The sequence below is a fragment of the Cololabis saira genome, chromosome 14 (assembly GCF_033807715.1).
Source record: "Cololabis saira isolate AMF1-May2022 chromosome 14, fColSai1.1, whole genome shotgun sequence".
NCBI lineage: Eukaryota > Metazoa > Chordata > Actinopteri > Beloniformes > Belonidae > Cololabis > Cololabis saira.
Genome location: NC_084600.1, coordinates 36,669,037 through 36,688,663, shown reverse-complemented (window position 1 = coordinate 36,688,663; position 19,627 = coordinate 36,669,037). Strand labels below are relative to the sequence as shown.

The window sequence follows — 19,627 nt, the reverse complement described above, 5'->3', positions numbered from 1 at the left end:
CAGACAAAAAAAAAAAAGTTAAAAGAAACATTTCTGACATGGACAACTATCGGTGAACTGATAGTAAGGCTGCAGGACTTCTGTCTACATCACAGCAATAACCTGACAACAAATCTCCGCTTAAACCAGTGTTTCGTGGTTTAAGTGGTGATATCTATTCATTTTTCAGGTGTCTATTTGTGTAAGTTTTTTAACCATGATCACCAAATAAAAGATACTTGCTGTAGTCAATGTATGAACTTGTCCCAAACAAACACGTACAGAGACTGCATAACAATTTGTTGGCGATGGCAGTATGACCAATATCAACAATATCTTGTGCAAGAGCTAATACTATATATCTGCACAGCCCATACAGAATGAGAGGGGGAACAACAGTGATAAGTAGCAGTAAGTATTACTATGGACAGAAACAAAGCCCTTACAGCAGCTTGTGTGTGGAGCTTTAGACTCAAGTTCAACTTACAGTTCCTCTTTCCATGTTGAAGAGGATTCTTTCCACTACCTCAATCTTGTGCAGGTGCTTCATCTTTAGGTGTTCACTGTTTCTACAAGGAGGTAATTAACATCTCTTTAGTTTAGTCTAAACAGCTACATGAGAGACAGTGCTGCTGGTAATAAAAGGCAATGCTTACTTTGAGCTGATTAAACCTATATCCATAGCCCAAGCAGCAGTGTTGCACTCTTCCTGGTGAAGTAGAATGGGAATCCAGAAGACAGCCAATTTCATCCGTTGTGCAGCATCTTTTTTTTTCTCAACGGGGATCTGGGACCACCGTTCGAAAATCTCCTCTGGAAAATTGAGAAATATGCAGATAAAATTAATTTCTGTGGCCAGGTATTTAACCAAATACTTTAAATATCTACATTTTAACAAGTGTGAATTGTACTATATAAGAAGACGCATTGTTTCTTCTTTGAATTATGATCAACTTCAGCAACTCTGAAAGGGAATATCAAAAATGATTTACCATTTGTGTACAAAAAGGTTACATGCGTGGAAAACACTGGCAATTTATTTTCTAATGTGTCTAATAATCTAATCAACTTGTAAGTATGACTAAAGTGAAGGAAAAACAGAAAATACACATGTCTAACTTCAGAGCTCAGCTTAGACGTCAGTTCCCGTTTGACACATTTAGTTAGAGCATAAACTTCCTCTTCTTCACTTCATTCTTCCTCTAAAACCCATCAGATATATTGTTTTTCTTTCCAGCAACTGAAACTGTCATGTCATGGCTCTTCTTTTTCAGACCAACCAAATGTAACCATCGCTTTCAACAAAAGAGTGGGTCTGAACAGTATGGAGTCACTTAAACAAGACGCATGCAAGTAAACAAGCAACAACCCGCTCCAAATTTCCTACATAAATAAATGTTCTCCTGCACTTTGGTCAAGGGCTGCAACAGGAAGAAAAACTGCATATTTTAATTTGATACGGACTATGCACATTAAAGAGGCTGCAGTGGAGTCAACCCCTGGCAAGGTATGTGGTTATTTTTAAGATGAAGTGTTAATAGCCACCTCATCAGAGTCAGAGTCTTTCTTTATATATTTTTTCAAAACACAAAAGGCAAAGAAATGTAGACATTTGAAAAGTCCACACTGATAGTTTTATAAAATCATAGTCCAATAGGTCAATATGTAGATTGTACAATTAAAGCCTGTATGTTAAGTAAATATAATGAAATATGTTAGTTGAGTTTGATTGACATACCCATTAGGCGGTGGTAATTTAATTTTAATTTTATTTTAGTTTTTTTATTCACTTAGTTGTTGTTTTTTATTAGTAGTATTTTTAATTTATGTTATTTGTGAAGTTATTTCTTGGAAAAAGGGGCAGATCAGATTCTTCTTCTTTCTGCTCCCCTTTCATTCACAATTTAAGAACATTTGTATTGAATTTTTTTTATTTTTTTTTTTTGAATGAAATAAAGAATAAAATGAAATGAAAATGAAATATCAGAAATTATGCTAGTATAACATACTGACTGCATATGCATAAGAATGCAATCATTATGGCCAAATACTTGATACATTTCTAGGTAAGTGTTAATAGCTTCGCTGCTTGCCACTTGATCTACAATTTTCTTTGTAGGCTGCTTCAGATAAAAGTGTCAGCTAAATGCAATCTGATTTAATGCAAAATCAACTAATGTTGTTCTATGGTGGCCTGGAGGTTTCTCGACTGTTTGGTTTAAAACCAAAATGTGTCACTGATGTGTCATGATGTGCTTTGAAGGGGTCACATAATCTATAATAGTCCGACTATCACACTATTCATCTTGCTGCAAATTCAATGTTGTGCAAGAAAAACAGAGTCTTCAACATTGTTACCTAGATAAAAAAACAACATTTTCAGATCAACTTTACCATCAAGGACAGCATTGACCCATGAAAAACCTGCTTATGGAAAACTATCAACAACGAAAAGCTCTAACGTCTAAAGGTTTTAACAGTCCTAAGAGCCAAAAGGATCTACTATTACTGACCAAGTACCAAAAACAACAGGACAACTTCATGTCCTTTATCCATGCTCTGACTGATCAGACCTGTTTTTGAAACAAATAAAAAGGACCTACCGTATTTTCGCGACCATAAGGCGCACGTTTTTTTTTTTTTTTTTTTTTTTTTTTAAATGTGCCGGGCGCCTTTTGAAACGGTGCGCCGTGTCTATTACCTGAATTACGGTAATGTAAGGCCGGCCACCATGAGAACGGTAAAGGGAGAAGGGGGCGGGTGAAGCCCCCGTGAGTTGCGACGTGAATGAGACCATCCACTGAGCTGTTTAATGCGAAACAGATGATGAAAACTTTTAAGGATTTGCTTGATGTGTAAAGTGAAATAAAATACAATCAAACTAAGTTTTGCTCCGCTCTATTTAAATAAGCACACTTGTGTGTGTGTGTTCTGCAGCGCGCGTGTGTTTTGCATGTCGGGAACCGAGGAAGCACCTGCCGTGGGTTTGCGGGGTCCGATCGCCGCATCCCCGCTGCAGATCCGGCTGAAAATGCCGGTGCTCTTTCCCCGGGAGGGGAAAGTCCATGTGGGCTCCTGCGGTCCCGGCCGGTCGGAACCGGTGACTTTCCCCGGTTAAAGCAGCGGCTGGAGCAGCGCGGTGATGCGCGCTGCTGCAGCCGACTTCCTGGTTCCCCAAGCGGTCCGATCACCTGGTTCCTGGCCGCTTTACGAGAAGGGATTTCTGGGGTCTGTCTCAGGTCAGATTAGCTTCACCCTCCGAAATTTGCAGCCAAATCTGTCGGTTACAAACCCGGTACCGGATCCCGACATGCGCGTGTGTGTTCGCGGCGCGACACACACTTACTGGTTTATGTGGCGCTGGCCTGGCGCAGCTGATGGACAGAAACTGTGGTGATTTTTAAAAGAAAAACTTTGCATAAGACGTTTCCAGCCGGAGTCATTATAAGGGTGAATGAAAAGAGGGGGCTGGATGAAGGGATGATGATCAAGAAGCCGAGACAGGTCTGGAAATTCGGACTGGCGCAGCTGAATTAACGGAGCTCAGTCGGATACAACCCGGTACCGGCTCCCCGACAGCGCGTGTGTGAGCGGGTCCAGCGCGAGGGTCCCGGGACCCGGGACCGCCGCGGGACCAGCGCGGGGGGGGGGGCGGACCGGGACCCGGGACCCGGGACCCGGGTCCCGGTCCAGCGCGAGGGAGCAGACGGGAAGCGGACCCGGTCCAGCGCGAGGGAGCAGACGGGGAGCGGGACCCGGGACCGCCGCGGTCGGGATTTTTAAAAGAAAAGCGTTCCCTAAAGAGACTTTTCCAGCCAGAGTGAAATGAAGGGCTGGATGGATGAGGAGATGATCAGTGGCTGAGACAGGTTTATGTGCAGCAACCCGGTGGTTTTTTTAAATTCTTTAATGCAGAAACAGAATATGAACCTTTGAAGGGTTTGATTGATGTGAAAAGTGAAATAAAATATCAAACTAAGTTTTGCTTCCGCTGTATTTTTAGCGCGTGTGTGTTTTGCAACGCGTGTGTGTGCAGCTCCGTCTCCTTAGACGGCGCCTTTTGGGTCGGTGCGCCGTATGTGTGTTTTAAAACCAAAAATGACACACAAAACTGAGGGTGCGCCTTTCCACACAGTGCGCCATATGGTCGCGAAAATACGGTACTCAACATGTGGGTAATGCTATATTTTATCTGTATATGTCCTTAGATAATAAATGGCCTAATCTTGCTTGACCAGAACTGACAATATAATGAATGACAGAATGTTGACACTTTGAGGTCACTCAACTCGGCAGCGTCAATGCTGTTTGAGCGTCTCTGGAGGTCACATATCTGGAAAACAAAATATTTCTCCCTGCCGTTTCCCATTTAAAAACTTCCACAGCTTTCACTGTCCAGTAAAACATAAGTTTCAACAGATAAGCAACACTTGCAGATGAATCTCTAAAACTGAACCTGCTAGCACAACATTTTAGTTTGAGATGTCACTCAAGTTAAAGTTTATGCTAAGTTAAGAAAATGTGAGTGTCAGTTGATTTTTCCCATTTCAACTATGCTATTTAGTCTATTCCATAAATATTAATTTGTTGTTTTTTTTTTATTAAAAAGGCAAAGCTGTGTGAAATAAATTTGTTAAAAGAAATACACCAGCGTTTCCACTGTATGCAATCCTGCACTGGCAGCCCAGTGCTGCTCAGGGAATCTAATGTCAAGTCCAGATTACATCAGGGCTACTCTAACATTTCTGATAGAATACAGAGCATAAACCGTACATCGTCCTCACTTCCTACCCATCAGCTCAGGCAACTACAATACAAACAATATGTAAGCCCACAGACAGCAGTGGAGCTTAACAAGCTTAAGAATGGAAGTAAAAACCCCACTGCTCTTCTAAATTTTACCTTGACCGGACCATCGAGCACAGAGTGAATAACAGCAACATTGAATGGTGCCAGTCAAATATAGTCTGAAAGCAATTGAAGTAAAAAATTGAACACAAACACCTCACAAAAATGAGAAAGCTTCACACAGACTTAGGGCTGGGTATCGATTCAAATGTCAAGAATCGATTTGATTCCGATTCTTAAGATTCAGAATCGATTATCACGATTTGATTCGATATTGATTTGGCTTAGTGTTATTTAAAATGTTATTTTGAGCTGTTGCCTGAATTATATGACTGTAAAATAACTAGTGAAATAATAATTTCACATTATTGTGAAATAACTAAGAAATAAATAACTCAAACAGGCCTATCAATATCCATTTAAAGTGCAAAAAAAGAAAGAAATTGCAACAGTTCATGTAGTAAACAAATCATTTTAGCTTATCTAATTTATTCTGTCACCACGCACACATATTGCCATGAAACACCTGACATTTTTCAGAAGTGTCATGACAAACTGTGTGTCCGACTACTGGGATTAAAGTTCACCGGGCAAAAATGTAATGATGGGAGAAAAAAAAAAAATTGAACTTAAGACATAATCGATTTTTATGAATTAATATGAGAATCGATTTAGAATTGGAAAATCGATTTTTTTCAACACAGGCCTACACAGACTGTCAGCTAAAGTTGCATAACTTATTGGGAAGGCCAAAGGGCAGCTCAGTCCCTGTGTTTTGAAAGGAAGGAAATGACGTCTGTCTGTAATTATCATGATGACGTCTTCTATTTCCTGACTGACAGCTTTATATATCCTTTGTTTTGGTTTTTCAGGGGAAAAAAGAGCTGTTTTTTTTTTAATCCTCAATGACAGTTTGAGTTAAGTGCTCTGGCACCGTGGATTATACACACACGCTTTGTCCTGTTTCCGCTACCAATATTGTTCAAGGCTTCATTAGACACAGAGATGATGTAATGGGGAAAAAAATAACCATATGGGAATAACCCAGCCTTTCAACATAACACCAGGAAATTCAAACAATTTCTATTTGTTTTTATTTTCCTTACGATAGCTTCCAAAATTTTTGAAATACAGTCAAACCCACCTTTTAGTAGATGGCAGTTTGTTTATACCGGAGCATGTTATCTTTTCACATCTACTAATAAAAGGGGGCCGGACCAATTCATTTCACAAACACACAGAATATGTGGAGTAAAGTGAGCAGGGCCACACAATAGATCAAGAATCTATTGTCTTTATGATATGAACACAGGAAATTGCAATATTGGGAAAAAAAAAAAATATATATATATATATTGGTGGTCTGTTATTTTTTATACACTATATATATATATATATATATATATATATATATATATATATATGAATTGTCTTTATTTCGACAAGTACAAGTTATTTTACAAAACAAAATGAAAAAAGTAAAATAAACATTGCGTTTGCCGAAAAGGTGTAGGCTGAAGCCGTAGCTTATAGTTTCTACCCCTTTTTCTCTCGTGATCAGCTTAAATCAGAAACATTAGCATTAATCCGTGGAAACAAACAATGCATCAAGAAGACAAAAATAAATAAGACAAAATATAAAATTGACATTTCACATTCTAGAATAGTTTTGTTACTATACTTTATAGTTATAGTGTTTATATATTTATTTACAATATTTTCTTTAAACGTTTTCTTAAACTTGTAGATAGAACTGCACATTTTTAGGTCGTTGTCACAACTATTCCATATTTCTCTTGCCTTAATTGATGTCCATCTCTTTTTAATATTTGTTCTTGCTGTCGTCATCTCAAACATGAGTTTCCCCTCAGGTCATAGCGGGTTTCTTTTATTTGGAACAAATCCTGAATGCAGTTTGGAAGCAGTTTCTGCTGGGCTTTAAAAGCAAATAAAACAGTTTTCTGGTCTACTATATCATGGAATTTAGTAGTAGTTAGGAGTATTATATTTAATAAAGAGATTATTTGTTGGTTCATAATAGTCAGATCTATTAATTATCCTTAAAGCTCTTTTCTGTAATAAGAAAATAGGGTTTATATTTGTTTTATAGGCGTTACCCCATACCTCCACACAATAAGTCATGTATGGAACTATGAGTGAGTTATACATCAAAAACTAGGATAAGATATAATTTGTTTTACTTAATATTGCCATTTTCCAAATGCTACACACTTACATTTAATGTCAATAATATATTTGGCAAAAAATAAAATAAAAATCAAACTTCACAGCCTACGAAGTCAAATCAGATGCTAATTTACTTGAACGGGAGGTTTTTAAAGGGTGCAGCTTTCTAGTCGTGTTTCAAAACCATGTTGCTGGAATATAAATAATGCCTTTCATTTCTTTTTATTTAATGTCAGGTGTCAAGATACGCTGAAAGTATAAAGACATTAACACTTTTTACTGAAGTATCGGTTTATATATCGCAAGTCAAACTGCCATGGCTATTTTCAAGTATGACAACACACTGCAAGCTTTCCTAATATCATGCTGCTCTTACAGTGACCTGGGGTTAGTGAGACAGCTTGTTCAAAATGATTTTATGGCACCAGATGCTTTTTTATTTACTATTCCTATTTCCATACACCTGGACATTTTATATAGATCTTCGCCCCTGCTTCTTAAAAAACTTTTTTTTTTTTTTCTTTTTTTTTTTTTAAATAATATCATATAGAGAGAGATGGTTAGTGGCGGAAACATTGTATACCACGATAGCTTTAGAAATCGTGGCTTATCTAAAGTAGCAAATAGTTTCAGGACTTAAAAACGTTCCTCACCTGATGGACGAAAGGTGATCATTGTATCATTTGTCTGAAATGTCAAAGAGAAAGAAAGCAGTCTGTCAGATACAGAAAGATATATCATTAAATGTTCATTTTTTAGTTTAAAACTCACCCTGAATTTCTTCTCACAGTCGCCACCATAGTCAGAATCTGAGTCTGAATCAGACATTTTGTCAACTCTGTAAAAAAAAAAAAAAAAAAAAAACATTTCCATAAATCATGCAGCAATTTTATAAACCATGCTTTTTAAACATCTAAATCTGTTTTACGGTTATTAAAGTCACATAACTGCTATGAAGTGCATTATATCACAAAACAAAGAGGGTCTGCAAATTGATTTTGATAGTAATTAATTGCTTTAATTACACATAAATTTGGTGAATAAGAATGAAAAGTCTCATTTTCCTTTACAGAAAGAAAACTTGTCAGTTTTGAGCCGCTGTATGATTAAACACAGCCAGTACTGAAGTGGCCTTTAACGGTTATGTATACACCTGAATGAATGAATGAATGAAAGCTTTATTCCGAACATGGGAAAACATAAAATAACACATAAGCCAAAATAGTCAAAACAACAAAAAATATAGATAAATAAACGAAACAATCCAAAACAGGCAGGACGGCGGCCGTCGTGGATCGACTTCGTACAGCCCTCCTTTAGACCAAGGAAAAGATTCATGAACCTCTGGTTATTTTATTAATATTATTGGTGACAGGTCAGTGAGTTTGTTCTCAAGATCTAATGGAAAAATAGCTTAATTGAAAAGAAAAGAAAGAAAAGCCACATGACATTTTCTGGGTTTTTTTGTTTTACAAATACTTTATTGTAGCCGAAACTTGAAACCAGTGTTCATTGGAAGGGCGTGTGCTGCAGCCTGTCATTCAGACAGCTAGTTACAGAGGAAAGGAAATGTTCAAAAAAACTGAATATCTCTTTGTGTTTAAGATTATGCAATGGAAGGGACATGGAAGGGACTGAGACAGATAAAACTGCAAACTACAAACCTAGAGCCCCCCGCCATCAACAACCGACGTCTAGCCAACGACCTGAACGAGTTCTACTGCTGCTTCGAAAGACAAAGCGACAGTGCTGATACCATCTCCCGGGACTGCATTCACATTCACCAGCCCTCCAACTGCACTTCACACCCCAGAGGCCCTACCCTAACGCCCCCCCCACACCACAGCAATGCCCCTTTCCATCCTGGAAAGAGAGACGTTAACAAGATATTTAAAAGACTGAACCCCCGCAAAGCGGCAGGACCAGACTCTGTCTCCCCATCCACCCTGAAGCTCTGTGCCGATCAGCCGTCTCCGGTGTTCACGGACATCTTCAACACCTCCCTGGAGACATGCTATGTGCCTGCCTGCTTCAAAACCTCCACCAAGGACCACAGGACTTAACGACTACAGACCCGTCGCTCTGACCTCTGTGGTAATGAAGACTTTTGAGCGCCTTTTGAACACCTCAAGAACATCACAGACCCACTACTGGATCCCTTGCAGTTCGCCTACAGAGCCAACAGGTCTGTAGACGATGCTGTAAACATGGCCCTGCACTTCATCCTCCAGAATCTGGACTCCACAGGAACCTACGCCAGGATCCTGTTCGTGGACTTCAGCTCTGCTTTTAACACCATCATCCTCCCAGCTCTGCTCCAGGACAAGCTCTCCCAGCTGAACGTGCCTGACTCCACCTGCAGGTGGATCACTGACTTCCTGTCTGACAGGAGGCAACATGTAAAACTAGTAGGGCGGGGCGATATATCGAGATTTTAATATATATCGATATATTTTCAAACACGATATGGTACGAGACAATGTCGTTTATATCGATTTAAAAAAAAAAAAAATTTACATTTTTTTTATGATTTTGATATAGCTTATTTTGTGACAAATTGACTTGAATGTTTTATTTGAGATTTGCACAAATGTTTTGTTATTTGCACAACTGTCAACCTCAGTGGAAAAGTCTGCCTGTTACTGTCTACATTGTATTAATTGCACAGTGTATTTTAATTTAATTGTTATGCAGGAAAGGGATATTTGTTTTATTTTATTCAAGAAGCATTTTTATTCTATATATGCAGGCAGTTTATTTTTATTTCATTTGTTTTATACATTTTGATATTGTGCAGACCTCTGTTAATAAAGATACCTGTGTGACATTTGGCACGAGGCTTTGTATTAAAACTGACTGTTTTTTTTTAAGGGTTTGCCTCAGAAAAAAATGAAGCTAACAGAGATGCTATGCTATAATGCTTTGGGGGAAACCCCAATTAAGGCACAGAAAAAAATATCGAGATATATATCGAGTATCGCCATTTAGCTAGAAAATATCGAGATATGACTTTTGGTCCATATCGCCCAGCCCTAAAAACTAGGAAAGCATGTTTCTGACCCTCGGACCATCAGCACCGGATCCCCTCAAGGCTGCGTTCTCTCTCCTCTGCTCTTCTCCCAGTACACAAACAGCTGCACCTCCAGTCATCAGTCTGTCAAGCTCCTGAAGTTTGCGGACGACACCACCCTCATTGGACTCATCTCTGATGGTGATGAGTCCGCCTACAGGTGGGGGGTGGACCAGCTGGTGTGGTCATAACAACCTAGAGCTCAATGCTCTAAAGACAGTGGAGATGATTGTGGACTACAGGAGGAACGCAGCCCAACCTGCCCCACATCACCCTGTGACTCCCCAGCAAACACTGTGGAGTCCTACCGCTTCCTGGGGACCATCATATCCCAGGACCTGAACTTATTTCTGATTCTGATTCATTGCTTCTCAGGTCAATGTTACATAGAACCATTGAAATACTGGATTGCCGTCTCGGCTCCCAAAGTGCATCCAAATGACGCAAGCTTTTAAAACCCTTTATGTATCAAAATCAATATTGCATTAATGTTATTATTGTGCAATTTAGTCTGACTAATGGACTGTATTCCGCCATCTTAAATCATTTGTCTTTGGCTACTTTTCTATTTTCTTACCCAAACAACACACCCATACAGGATGAGTGATCCTAACAAACCTGACTGAGCAAGCTGCAACACGCCACACCTGCAGTTCCTACTTTTATACAATGCCATATTTATATTTAAAAAAAAGATAAGGTCATAAACGGGAATAAAAATGTATATGAATGAAAAGCTATAAAAATATTATTGCATTTACAACGCTGCTTGCAAGAAGAAGAATATTACTGTACTAGAAGTCAAAAAATCCACCCAAAGTATCTCTATGGTTTAGCAATCTGACGCAATTCATACGGTTGGAAAAGATCAAATACAGGACTGTCTCAGAAAATTAGAATATTGTGATAAAGTTCTTTATTTTCTGTAATGCAATTAAAAAAACAAAAATGTCATACATTCTGGATTCATTACAAATCAACTGAAATATTGCAAGCCTTTTGTTATTTTAATATTGCTGATTAATGTTTACAGTTTAAGATTAAGATTCACAGAATATTCTAATGTTTTGGGATAGGATATTTGAGTTTTCTTAAGCTGTAAGCCATGATCAGCAATATGAAAATAATAAAAGGCTTGCAATATTTCAGTTGATTTGTAATAAATTCAGAATGTATGACATTTTTGTTTTTGTAATTGCATTACAGAAAATCACAATATTCTAATTTTCTGACAGTCCTATATACTCTCAGGGGGTCCAAGAACACATTTTTCTCTGTCTGGGATCCGGTGTTACTGTACATCAGCAAACTTAGAACTGTGCCCACTTAGATATGGCATGGCAGCCACCTGTATATGTCCTTATGTGCATGTTAACTTGCTATATTCATTATTGGTCTGTTTTATTTGGGGTTTTTTTTTCCCTCATTCAATTTTACAATTCTGTTGGTTAGGTGTCCAACCTGTTCAGGGGATGGGAGGGCAGGGGTGTTAAAATATAAAAATGAGCATTGTGATCCTTTTGTATTAGTATACATGTGCCATTACAGTATTTCACAATTGTTTAAACACATTTCCTGATAGAATACCTCACTTTCTCAAAACTCTAAACACACATTACAAAACTCACACACAAAATGCAAAATCCTACACTTCTCTTGCAAAAGCACACTCTACCCTCAAAACAGCGTTAACTCTTCACTAAATGGTATTTCCTTCTCAAATGCCAAACACATACATCTTTTGAGTAGACATTTCTAAGCACCCACTGAACACTGATGTGCAGAATGGAAAACACTATGAATGCCTCAGTAGAATCATGCATTTGTATGTTCAGTGTTACACCTTTAGCTGTTGGATGTAATATATCACCATATAGTGTTCTTATGTATATGCTACTCAAATAGAAAACAACACACAATTCTTTTCTGTGTGAACAGCAAGAGAGGGAATTCAGGAAGATTGTGCAGGATATTGGGAATTGTGTGTAGTGTTGTGAGAAACGTGTGGTATGGAATGAGAGTTTGAGTCTAGAGCAGTAAATGTGCTTGAGTTCAGCAGGATTGGTTTAGCCACCTGAAACATGAGTTTCAGGTTGTGCACATTGTGTCTGATGTTCCAATAAATGTGTTTAAACAATTGTGAAAAACTAATGCTCAATAAATAAAATTATCAAAAAAAAAAAAAGTATATGAATAAAGCTTTACCGTTTGGTTGAATTTTTCAATTTACAAATGAAAATTAGTCTTCCAGGTCAAAATAACTAAAAGCGTTTGAACCCCAGAGACACGTAGACTGAGTTTAAGTTAAGTTTTCATTCATTCAGGTCACGTGACCCTGACCCACCCACGCGTCCCCGGGTGTTTTCAGATACTGATCCACGACAATCCCAGCAAAACTTTCCCCAGCACGTTTTAAAAGCGCAGCCACATAAAAGTGTGCGATTAGGCGGGACTGGTGTGACTTTATATCAGGATCTTAACACTCATACTTCAGTGTTTGACCCGACCTCGTGACGCAGATACAAGAAAAATAATAATACTAGTAAGCACTGATCACCTTGGATTTTTGAGGAAGGGGTCCTTAACAAATACAATGTTTGTAAAAGGAGTATTTATCTCGCCAAACTGTGATTTCGTAATTACAGGAACTGAATTTTCTCGATCTGATATAAACAGAGTTAGCGTGGTAGAATAGCACCAACGCGTAGCCTACGCCGTAGGGGACGCACACCGTACGGTGTGCGTCGCCGCGTCCCCTACGGCGTAGGTTCTGCGTCGATTTAACGCAGAACCAGAAATCAGCCTTCAGTTCCCCTCATTGTTTGGACGCTGCGTCTCCGAGTTAAAACTACAAACTAAAGCTTCGCTCGAGGTTAAATGTAGTCGCTTCATTACGATGAGTAATTAATCGTGAAAAACATACCTTAGTAAAACAGCTCTCGTGATCGCTCAGCAGTGAGTTTTTCTCGTCTTGTTCATGGTAAAGTGTCGGAGGAAGCGCCGCTCTCGCTCTCGCTGCAAAGAAATGTGCGTCACGTCGCTCGTCTCTCTCCTTTACTGCCGCATCAAGGGCTGCGAGGGGAAACAGCGCCCCCTACAGCCAGGCAGGTGTGTGTGTTTCAAATATTTATTTTACAAAGTAAATTGAGAGGAACCTGGCTGCAGGCAAGATGGCTTTTTTTTTAAATTTAATTTAACACTTGCAAACAGTACAATGATAACAAAACTTCACATTATGCAATTTCACGTTGAATTTGAACATATAAAAAGTACAACTCAAATAAAAAAACAAAACAAAAAGCACAACACATTGTAACCAGCCAGGGGGGATGAAATTATAACAGAAAGCCAAAATATTTACATACATTTATGGTTTTGATTGCTTTTGAATTTGTAGAAAACTTAATAGAGTCCAAATACTGTTTTAATTCACAATGAAAAGTGAAAAAGGAAATTTTTGCGTAAGAATTTGGATTTGTGGATGTGGAATTTTGCGAGGATAATCAACAAATTAATAATAAATGTTTCTTTTGGCTTTGTTCTAATTGTTACATGGTCAAAAACACCAAACAACACATCCTTCCAAAATAAATTAAAATCAATATCAATTGTTTCCGACACAAAATTACACATATCACTCCAAAGAGTTTGAACAATGGGGCACAGCCAGAATAAGTGAGTCATCGTTTCAGAATTTGCAGAACAAAAAGTACAGTTTGAATCGATATTTCTTTTGAATCTTTTTACAATGTGATCATTTGTAGGATAGAATTTATGAATTAACTTAAATGAAATATATATAAATATATATACTGTATATATATATATATAATGTGTGTGTTTTATCATTTTCAAATCGCTGCTTGTAAACTAGTCTATTGTAAACTACCTCCGTAGGTAAGGTTTATCTCATAATCCATAAATCAATGCAATCTAAAAAGATTTCTGAACATTCAACTTTAATATTAGATATTATGCTGTTTATTTATTTGCATAGGGGGCGCCTCCCTGGCGCCACTCAAATGCTGACACAATAGTGTGTAGAGTCAGGAAGCCAGCAAGACTCCACTGCACACTGGGATTTTCTCTGCATGTCACAGGAGTGACGTCAGTTTGATCATTTACTGCATAACAAACTACAGAAACTTCTGTGACTAAGACTGCTTGCTGTATTTTTACCCAATGATGAGCATAATAACTTTGTGCATAACAAGTGACTAGAGTGCTGGTTGAATGAGTAAAAGAGAGCCCTAAGGTTTGCTGACGAAGGCAGGTTAAAAAGGATATGATTTGAGCTGAAGGTGTGTCAGGAAGTGTTTAATCTGATTTCAAAGATAAGATGGAGGACAAAGTACAACAAAACAACATTAGACACAGGTGGTAAGGGAGGAAACGTGTCACAGGCCTTTTTTAATACCAAGGATAGACAATGAGCCAGGAGAGAGCATCTCAAATATGAGATATATATAGATAGGAATATTAATCTATTCTGCTATGTGAAAATAGATTAAATAAATCCTGAAGTCCTGCAGTCCACCACATCCCATAAACTGCTGCAGCATGAGGTTAGGAGTGGCAAGGAAAACATCCTGTTTGGTCCCGGTACTAATGAAAGCCACACCACCACTACAGACTAGTTGCCTTTACATAACCTGTCACAATGGCACTAGATACGCCCAGTACTCGAGTTGAGGGGGGAGGAGGGGGGGATGGCATCCCCCCTGAAATAAAAACGGTCCAAATCATCCCCCCTGTAAAACTGCCATCCCCCCTTTCCATCACTTATGTCATTTCATCAATGAATGTGGTTTTACTGCTATTTCAACATTTAGAGTCATCACCAAAAAAATGTGACAATTTTCACCTGTTTCAGGTAAATTTTCACTTGAAATAAGTAGGAAAATCTGCCAGTGGGACAAGATTTATCTTCTTATTACAAGCAAAAAAATCTTGTTCCACATGCAGATTTTTCTACTTATTTCAAGTGAAAATCTACTTGAAACAGGTGAAAATTGTTGTTTTTTCCAGTGATGAGTCTTGTTTTAAGTGTAATGAGATTTTTTTTACTAAAATGAGACATTTTAACTAGAAATAAGACAAATATTCTTGTTAAGATTTTGAGTTTTTGCAGTGATCCATTTTACTTATCCTGTGAAGGACAGAGTCATATTGATAAATTCAGAAAATAGTTTTTTATTTTTGTGTTTTGATGTATTTGATGTAAGTCCAGTGGATATTTAAAGCTTACAGAAGGCTACATTTAACTGCTGCTATGTCATTCCTGCAGTATTTCTGCAGGTGTTTTGGTCAGTGTTATTATTTGTAATATATTATATTATTTGTAATCAGCACAAATTATCTGTCCCCATATGATAAAATCCACCATCCCCCGGATTCTTTTTTACAACTCGAGTACTGGATACGCCTATCCTCACCCACCTCGGACCACAGATGAGACCTACATTTAATGCCTCTGTAACTCATTTTCCAGCGGTGAAGCTGTTTTATACCCAGTGCCGTATATTCCAACTCACCTGGATGTTTTATGTGCCAATGTTGTAATGAGGATTTTTGTTGTTGTGCCTTCAACCTGTACTGCTAAGGCCCTGTCCCAATACTATCACTACCCCTAGTTTTCATCCCTACCCCTAAATTTTGCGCGTTCCCGTGAGGGTAGTGGTGTCCCACTTCCTCTTCACCTAGGGGGAGTGGGGAAAACGAGTGTAGTGGATATGAATCTGTCCCTACGGATCGAGGGATTTCCGATGCACACTAGCTGAACTAGGGACAGAAAAATTTCCCAGAATGCTTTTCGTCGTCATTTGCGGACTGAATCTAAAAAAAAAAAAACATGGCCGACATTTCTTATTTTTTAGTGAATAAAACCAATATTTTTAGTTAGTTTCTGCATAAAAATGCGTTTTGATTACATTTCTAGCGGGAAATATATATTTTACTTTCATAATATTCACTCAGTGAATGTACATAATCACTCGTTTGCCCGTTTGCCGAAGATCACGCCAGAATAAAGGCAGATTTATGGTTCCGCGTTACACCAACGCAGAGCCTACGGCGTAGGTTACGTAACCTACGCCGTAGGCTCTGCGATTTAACGCGGACCCATTGGATATTGGATAAACTTAGCCCAGGTTGGGGATCTTAACGGTTACTTTTACGCCTGAAAAAATATTAAAACTTAATAAAGTGGCATATTAACAGCGCTACAGCTGAAATTAAAACAGCTTTTGGCTCTCAGCTTCCTGATTTTAGTGGTGGTGCTGAAAGTAGGGGTAGGGGGAGTATTGGGACAGGGCCCTGGGAAGATTTCAAGTGCCCTAAAATCTGCCCTTTCTTTTTTAGGGGTAGTGATGGTGAGGGAGGGCTAGTGATAGAAAGTAGGGGGAGTATTGGGATTTGGCCTAAGTCAGAAGCTACTCAAAGTGCATGCCAGCTCATCTAATGAGCTATTTGGCGCTTTTGCATTAGTATCACTTCAGCTCGGTTCTACCCGTTTTGCGCTTTCGCACTAGGGCTGAGACGGGTAAAGCCGCTCCAAGTCGATAATTTTTTCTGTAACCATTTCAGCCAGGTTCTTTGCGGGCTGAGCAGGGACTATTTCTGAGGTCACCACCCTCCTCGCCACCGATTGGTCGGGGGGCGGGGACGTCACCACCCTCCACGCCTCTGATTGGTTGGGGGGCGGGGCCGGCAGACGTTTGAATCAGGAAGCGGGAGTCAGAGCGAGAGCGACCCCGGGCTCGCAGCGATTTTATTATCAGTGTTGGGGGTAACGCGTTACAAAAGTAACGCAATTACAGTAATGTATTACTATTTGCTGTAACGCAGTAATATAACGCATTACTAATACATTTTCGGTAATATTTTACTCGTTACAATCTAAGTAACGCGCGTTACAACGCATTTTAACCCGTTTAGCTGTTGTTTTTTAAAGAATTCACCAACACCGCGTCCGCGAGACATCCCGACAACAGAAAAAAGCGTTGGGAACGCGGCGCGGCGGAACGCTGCGCCGCTGGACACTGTTTGTGTGGACTGTTCAGTGAGCAGAGCCGGCAGGGAAACGTCAACAGTGCGGCGTGTCTGCGTGTAACTTAAATCTACCATGGTCTCAGCGTTAGGGCTCGGCCAAGTGAGGCTTTATTAATATATGGGCTTTATACATTTATTAAATATATATGAGCGCGGAGTCGGCGAGGAGCTGCGCGCGGCGAGGAGCCCGATCCGGGCTCACAGTCAGTCGCGCTGTGAGAGCGGATTTATGGTTCCGCGTTAAATCGACGCAGAGCTTTCGCCGTAGGGTACGCAGTAGTTCGCGTAACCCACGGCGTATGGCCTGCGTTGGTGTAACGCGGAACCATAAATCAGCCTTAAACCACACCTGCAGCCCATCAGGAGGAGAGGTTAAAACAGCTGCGAGTTGTTGATTGCTGGTTCGTTTTGTTAACTCTGAGAGCTTTATTGGTTTGTTTGTTAGCTTGCTGGTGTTTTTTTTCTCTCTGGGAGTTATTTATGAAGAAGTTCTGAGTTCCGTGTGAGCAGTATTCGAGTTGAGGGGGGATGAGGGGTGATGTGATGGCACCCCCCCTGAAATTAAAGCGGTCCAAATCACCCCCCCCTGAAATAAAAACGGTCCAAATCATCCCCCCTGAAATAAAAACGGTCCAAATCATCCCTCCTGAAATAAAAACAGTCCAAATCATCCCCCCTGAAATAAAAACGGTCCAAATCATCCCCCCTGAAATAAAAACGGTCCAAATAACCCCCCCCCTGAAATAAAAACGGTCCAAATCATCCCCCCTGAAATAAAAACAGTCCAAATCATCCCCCCCTGAAATAAAAACGGTCCAAATCATCCCCCCTGAAATAAAAACGGTCCAAATCATCCCTGAAATAAAAACGGTCCAAATCATCCCCCCTGAAATAAAAACGGTCCAAATCATCCCCCCTGAAATAAAAACGGTCCAAATCATCCCTGAAATAAAAACGGTCCAAATCATCCCCCCTGTAAAACTGCCACCCCTCCTTTCCATCCCTTATGTCATTTCATCAATGAATGTGGTTTTACTGCTATTTCAACATTTAGAGTCATCACCAGAAAAATAACACCAGAAAAATAACTTATTTGACAATTTGCACCTGTTTCAAGTAAATTTTCACTTGAAATAAGTAGAAAAATCTGCCAGTGGGACAAGATTTATCTTTTTTTGCTATTTTGTTGAAAGTAACTCAAAAGTAATACACAAGTAGTGTAACGCATTACAATTCAGATATAGTAATATTGTAATGTAACTAATTACTTTCAAATGACAGTAACTAGTAATATATAATGTATTATATTTTGGATGTAACTTGCCCAACACTGTTTATTATAAAGCGCAAAACGTCTGTTTGGTGATCCAACTCTGAGGTGCAGATGTTCATAAACCTGGTGACTGACGAGAGAATTAAAAAAGGGATGTAGACGGGCTGTTTTACTCTCAGCCGCTCGCGGCTCCTGCTGATTTCTGATCAGCGCCGACATGAACAAAGCGGTTGCGCAACCGAGTACGTCACAGCAGCTTCACCCCAACCTGCCCACTTCTCCCCTGGCAGTGCGAAAACACACGTGTGGAGCCGTGTAAAGCCGCGCCGAGCCGAGTCGGGTCAAGTAAGTCCTAGTGCGAAAGTGCCAATAGTGTGCTGGTATGCTAACCAACTTTCAGATTGACCCCAGTAATATAAATCTAGGAACATCAAAAGCGATGTTGTGGTCAGCAAGAGAGGAGGACTACAGGGGACTGTTTTATCTCCATTCCTGTTCCCTTTCTACACCTCCAATTTTCACTTCAACTCCGAGTCCACCTGCAGAAGTTCTCTGAAGACTGTGGATGGGTGAGGTGTAGCAGAGGTTTGCAGGAGTCAGTGTACAGGGAACTGGTGAACATCTTAGTAAATGGGTCAAATAGGAATCATTTGAGCCTAATCACCTGCACCAAGGAGATAATTGGGAGATATCCCTGACTATGCTAATCTATGTCATGCACAACAAAGTAGAAGTTGTTGCGCATCACAAATACAGTTTATTACTTTTATTTTTTATTACTAATACTTATGAGACTTATACAAGAGACTGGACTGGGAGACCAACACCACATCAGGGGTCGGCAACCCGCGGCTCTAGAGCCGCATGCGGCTCTTCAGCTCCACCCTAGTGGCTCCTGGAGCTTTTTCAAAAATGTTTGACCTTTTTTTTTCAATTTTTCCTTATTTTTTTTCTTTTTTTCCTTTTTGTCTTCTACGGAGCCCCTAAAGGAACACAGATTTTTTTTTTATATAATGAGTTTTAAGCGCGCACGTGAAACCTTTAAGTGAGCACGTAAACTTTTTTCTTCCTTTTTCCTTTCCTTTTTAATCTCGACATTTCAACTTTTTTCGGGATTTTTTGAGATTGTTTTATGAGATTTTGACTATTTCCTGGACATTTCGCCTTTTTTCTCGACATTTCGACTTTTTTCTCAAGATTGTACTTCAACATTAATCTTG

General features: G+C 39.4%; 1 protein-coding gene across 3 annotated transcripts in view; it reads right to left on the bottom strand.

Annotated features, from left to right (window-relative positions):
* ttc3 (tetratricopeptide repeat domain 3) overlaps positions 1-13,118 on the bottom strand; it is a 51,613-nt gene extending 38,495 nt beyond the window's left edge. For 2 of the 3 annotated variants that reach the window (XM_061740568.1, XM_061740569.1), the window contains exons 1-5: positions 13,008-13,118; positions 7,786-7,852; positions 7,668-7,701; positions 636-792; positions 467-548 (exon numbers count right to left, since the gene is read on the bottom strand). In XM_061740568.1, the coding sequence (XP_061596552.1) occupies positions 467-548; positions 636-792; positions 7,668-7,701; positions 7,786-7,842 (330 nt within the window). In that variant the 5' untranslated portion in view covers positions 7,843-7,852; positions 13,008-13,118. The remainder of the gene's footprint in view (positions 1-466; positions 549-635; positions 793-7,667; positions 7,702-7,785; positions 7,853-13,007) is intronic. The other variant, XM_061740571.1, reaches the window with a different exon arrangement.
* Between the last annotated feature and the right edge of the window lie 6,509 nt (positions 13,119-19,627).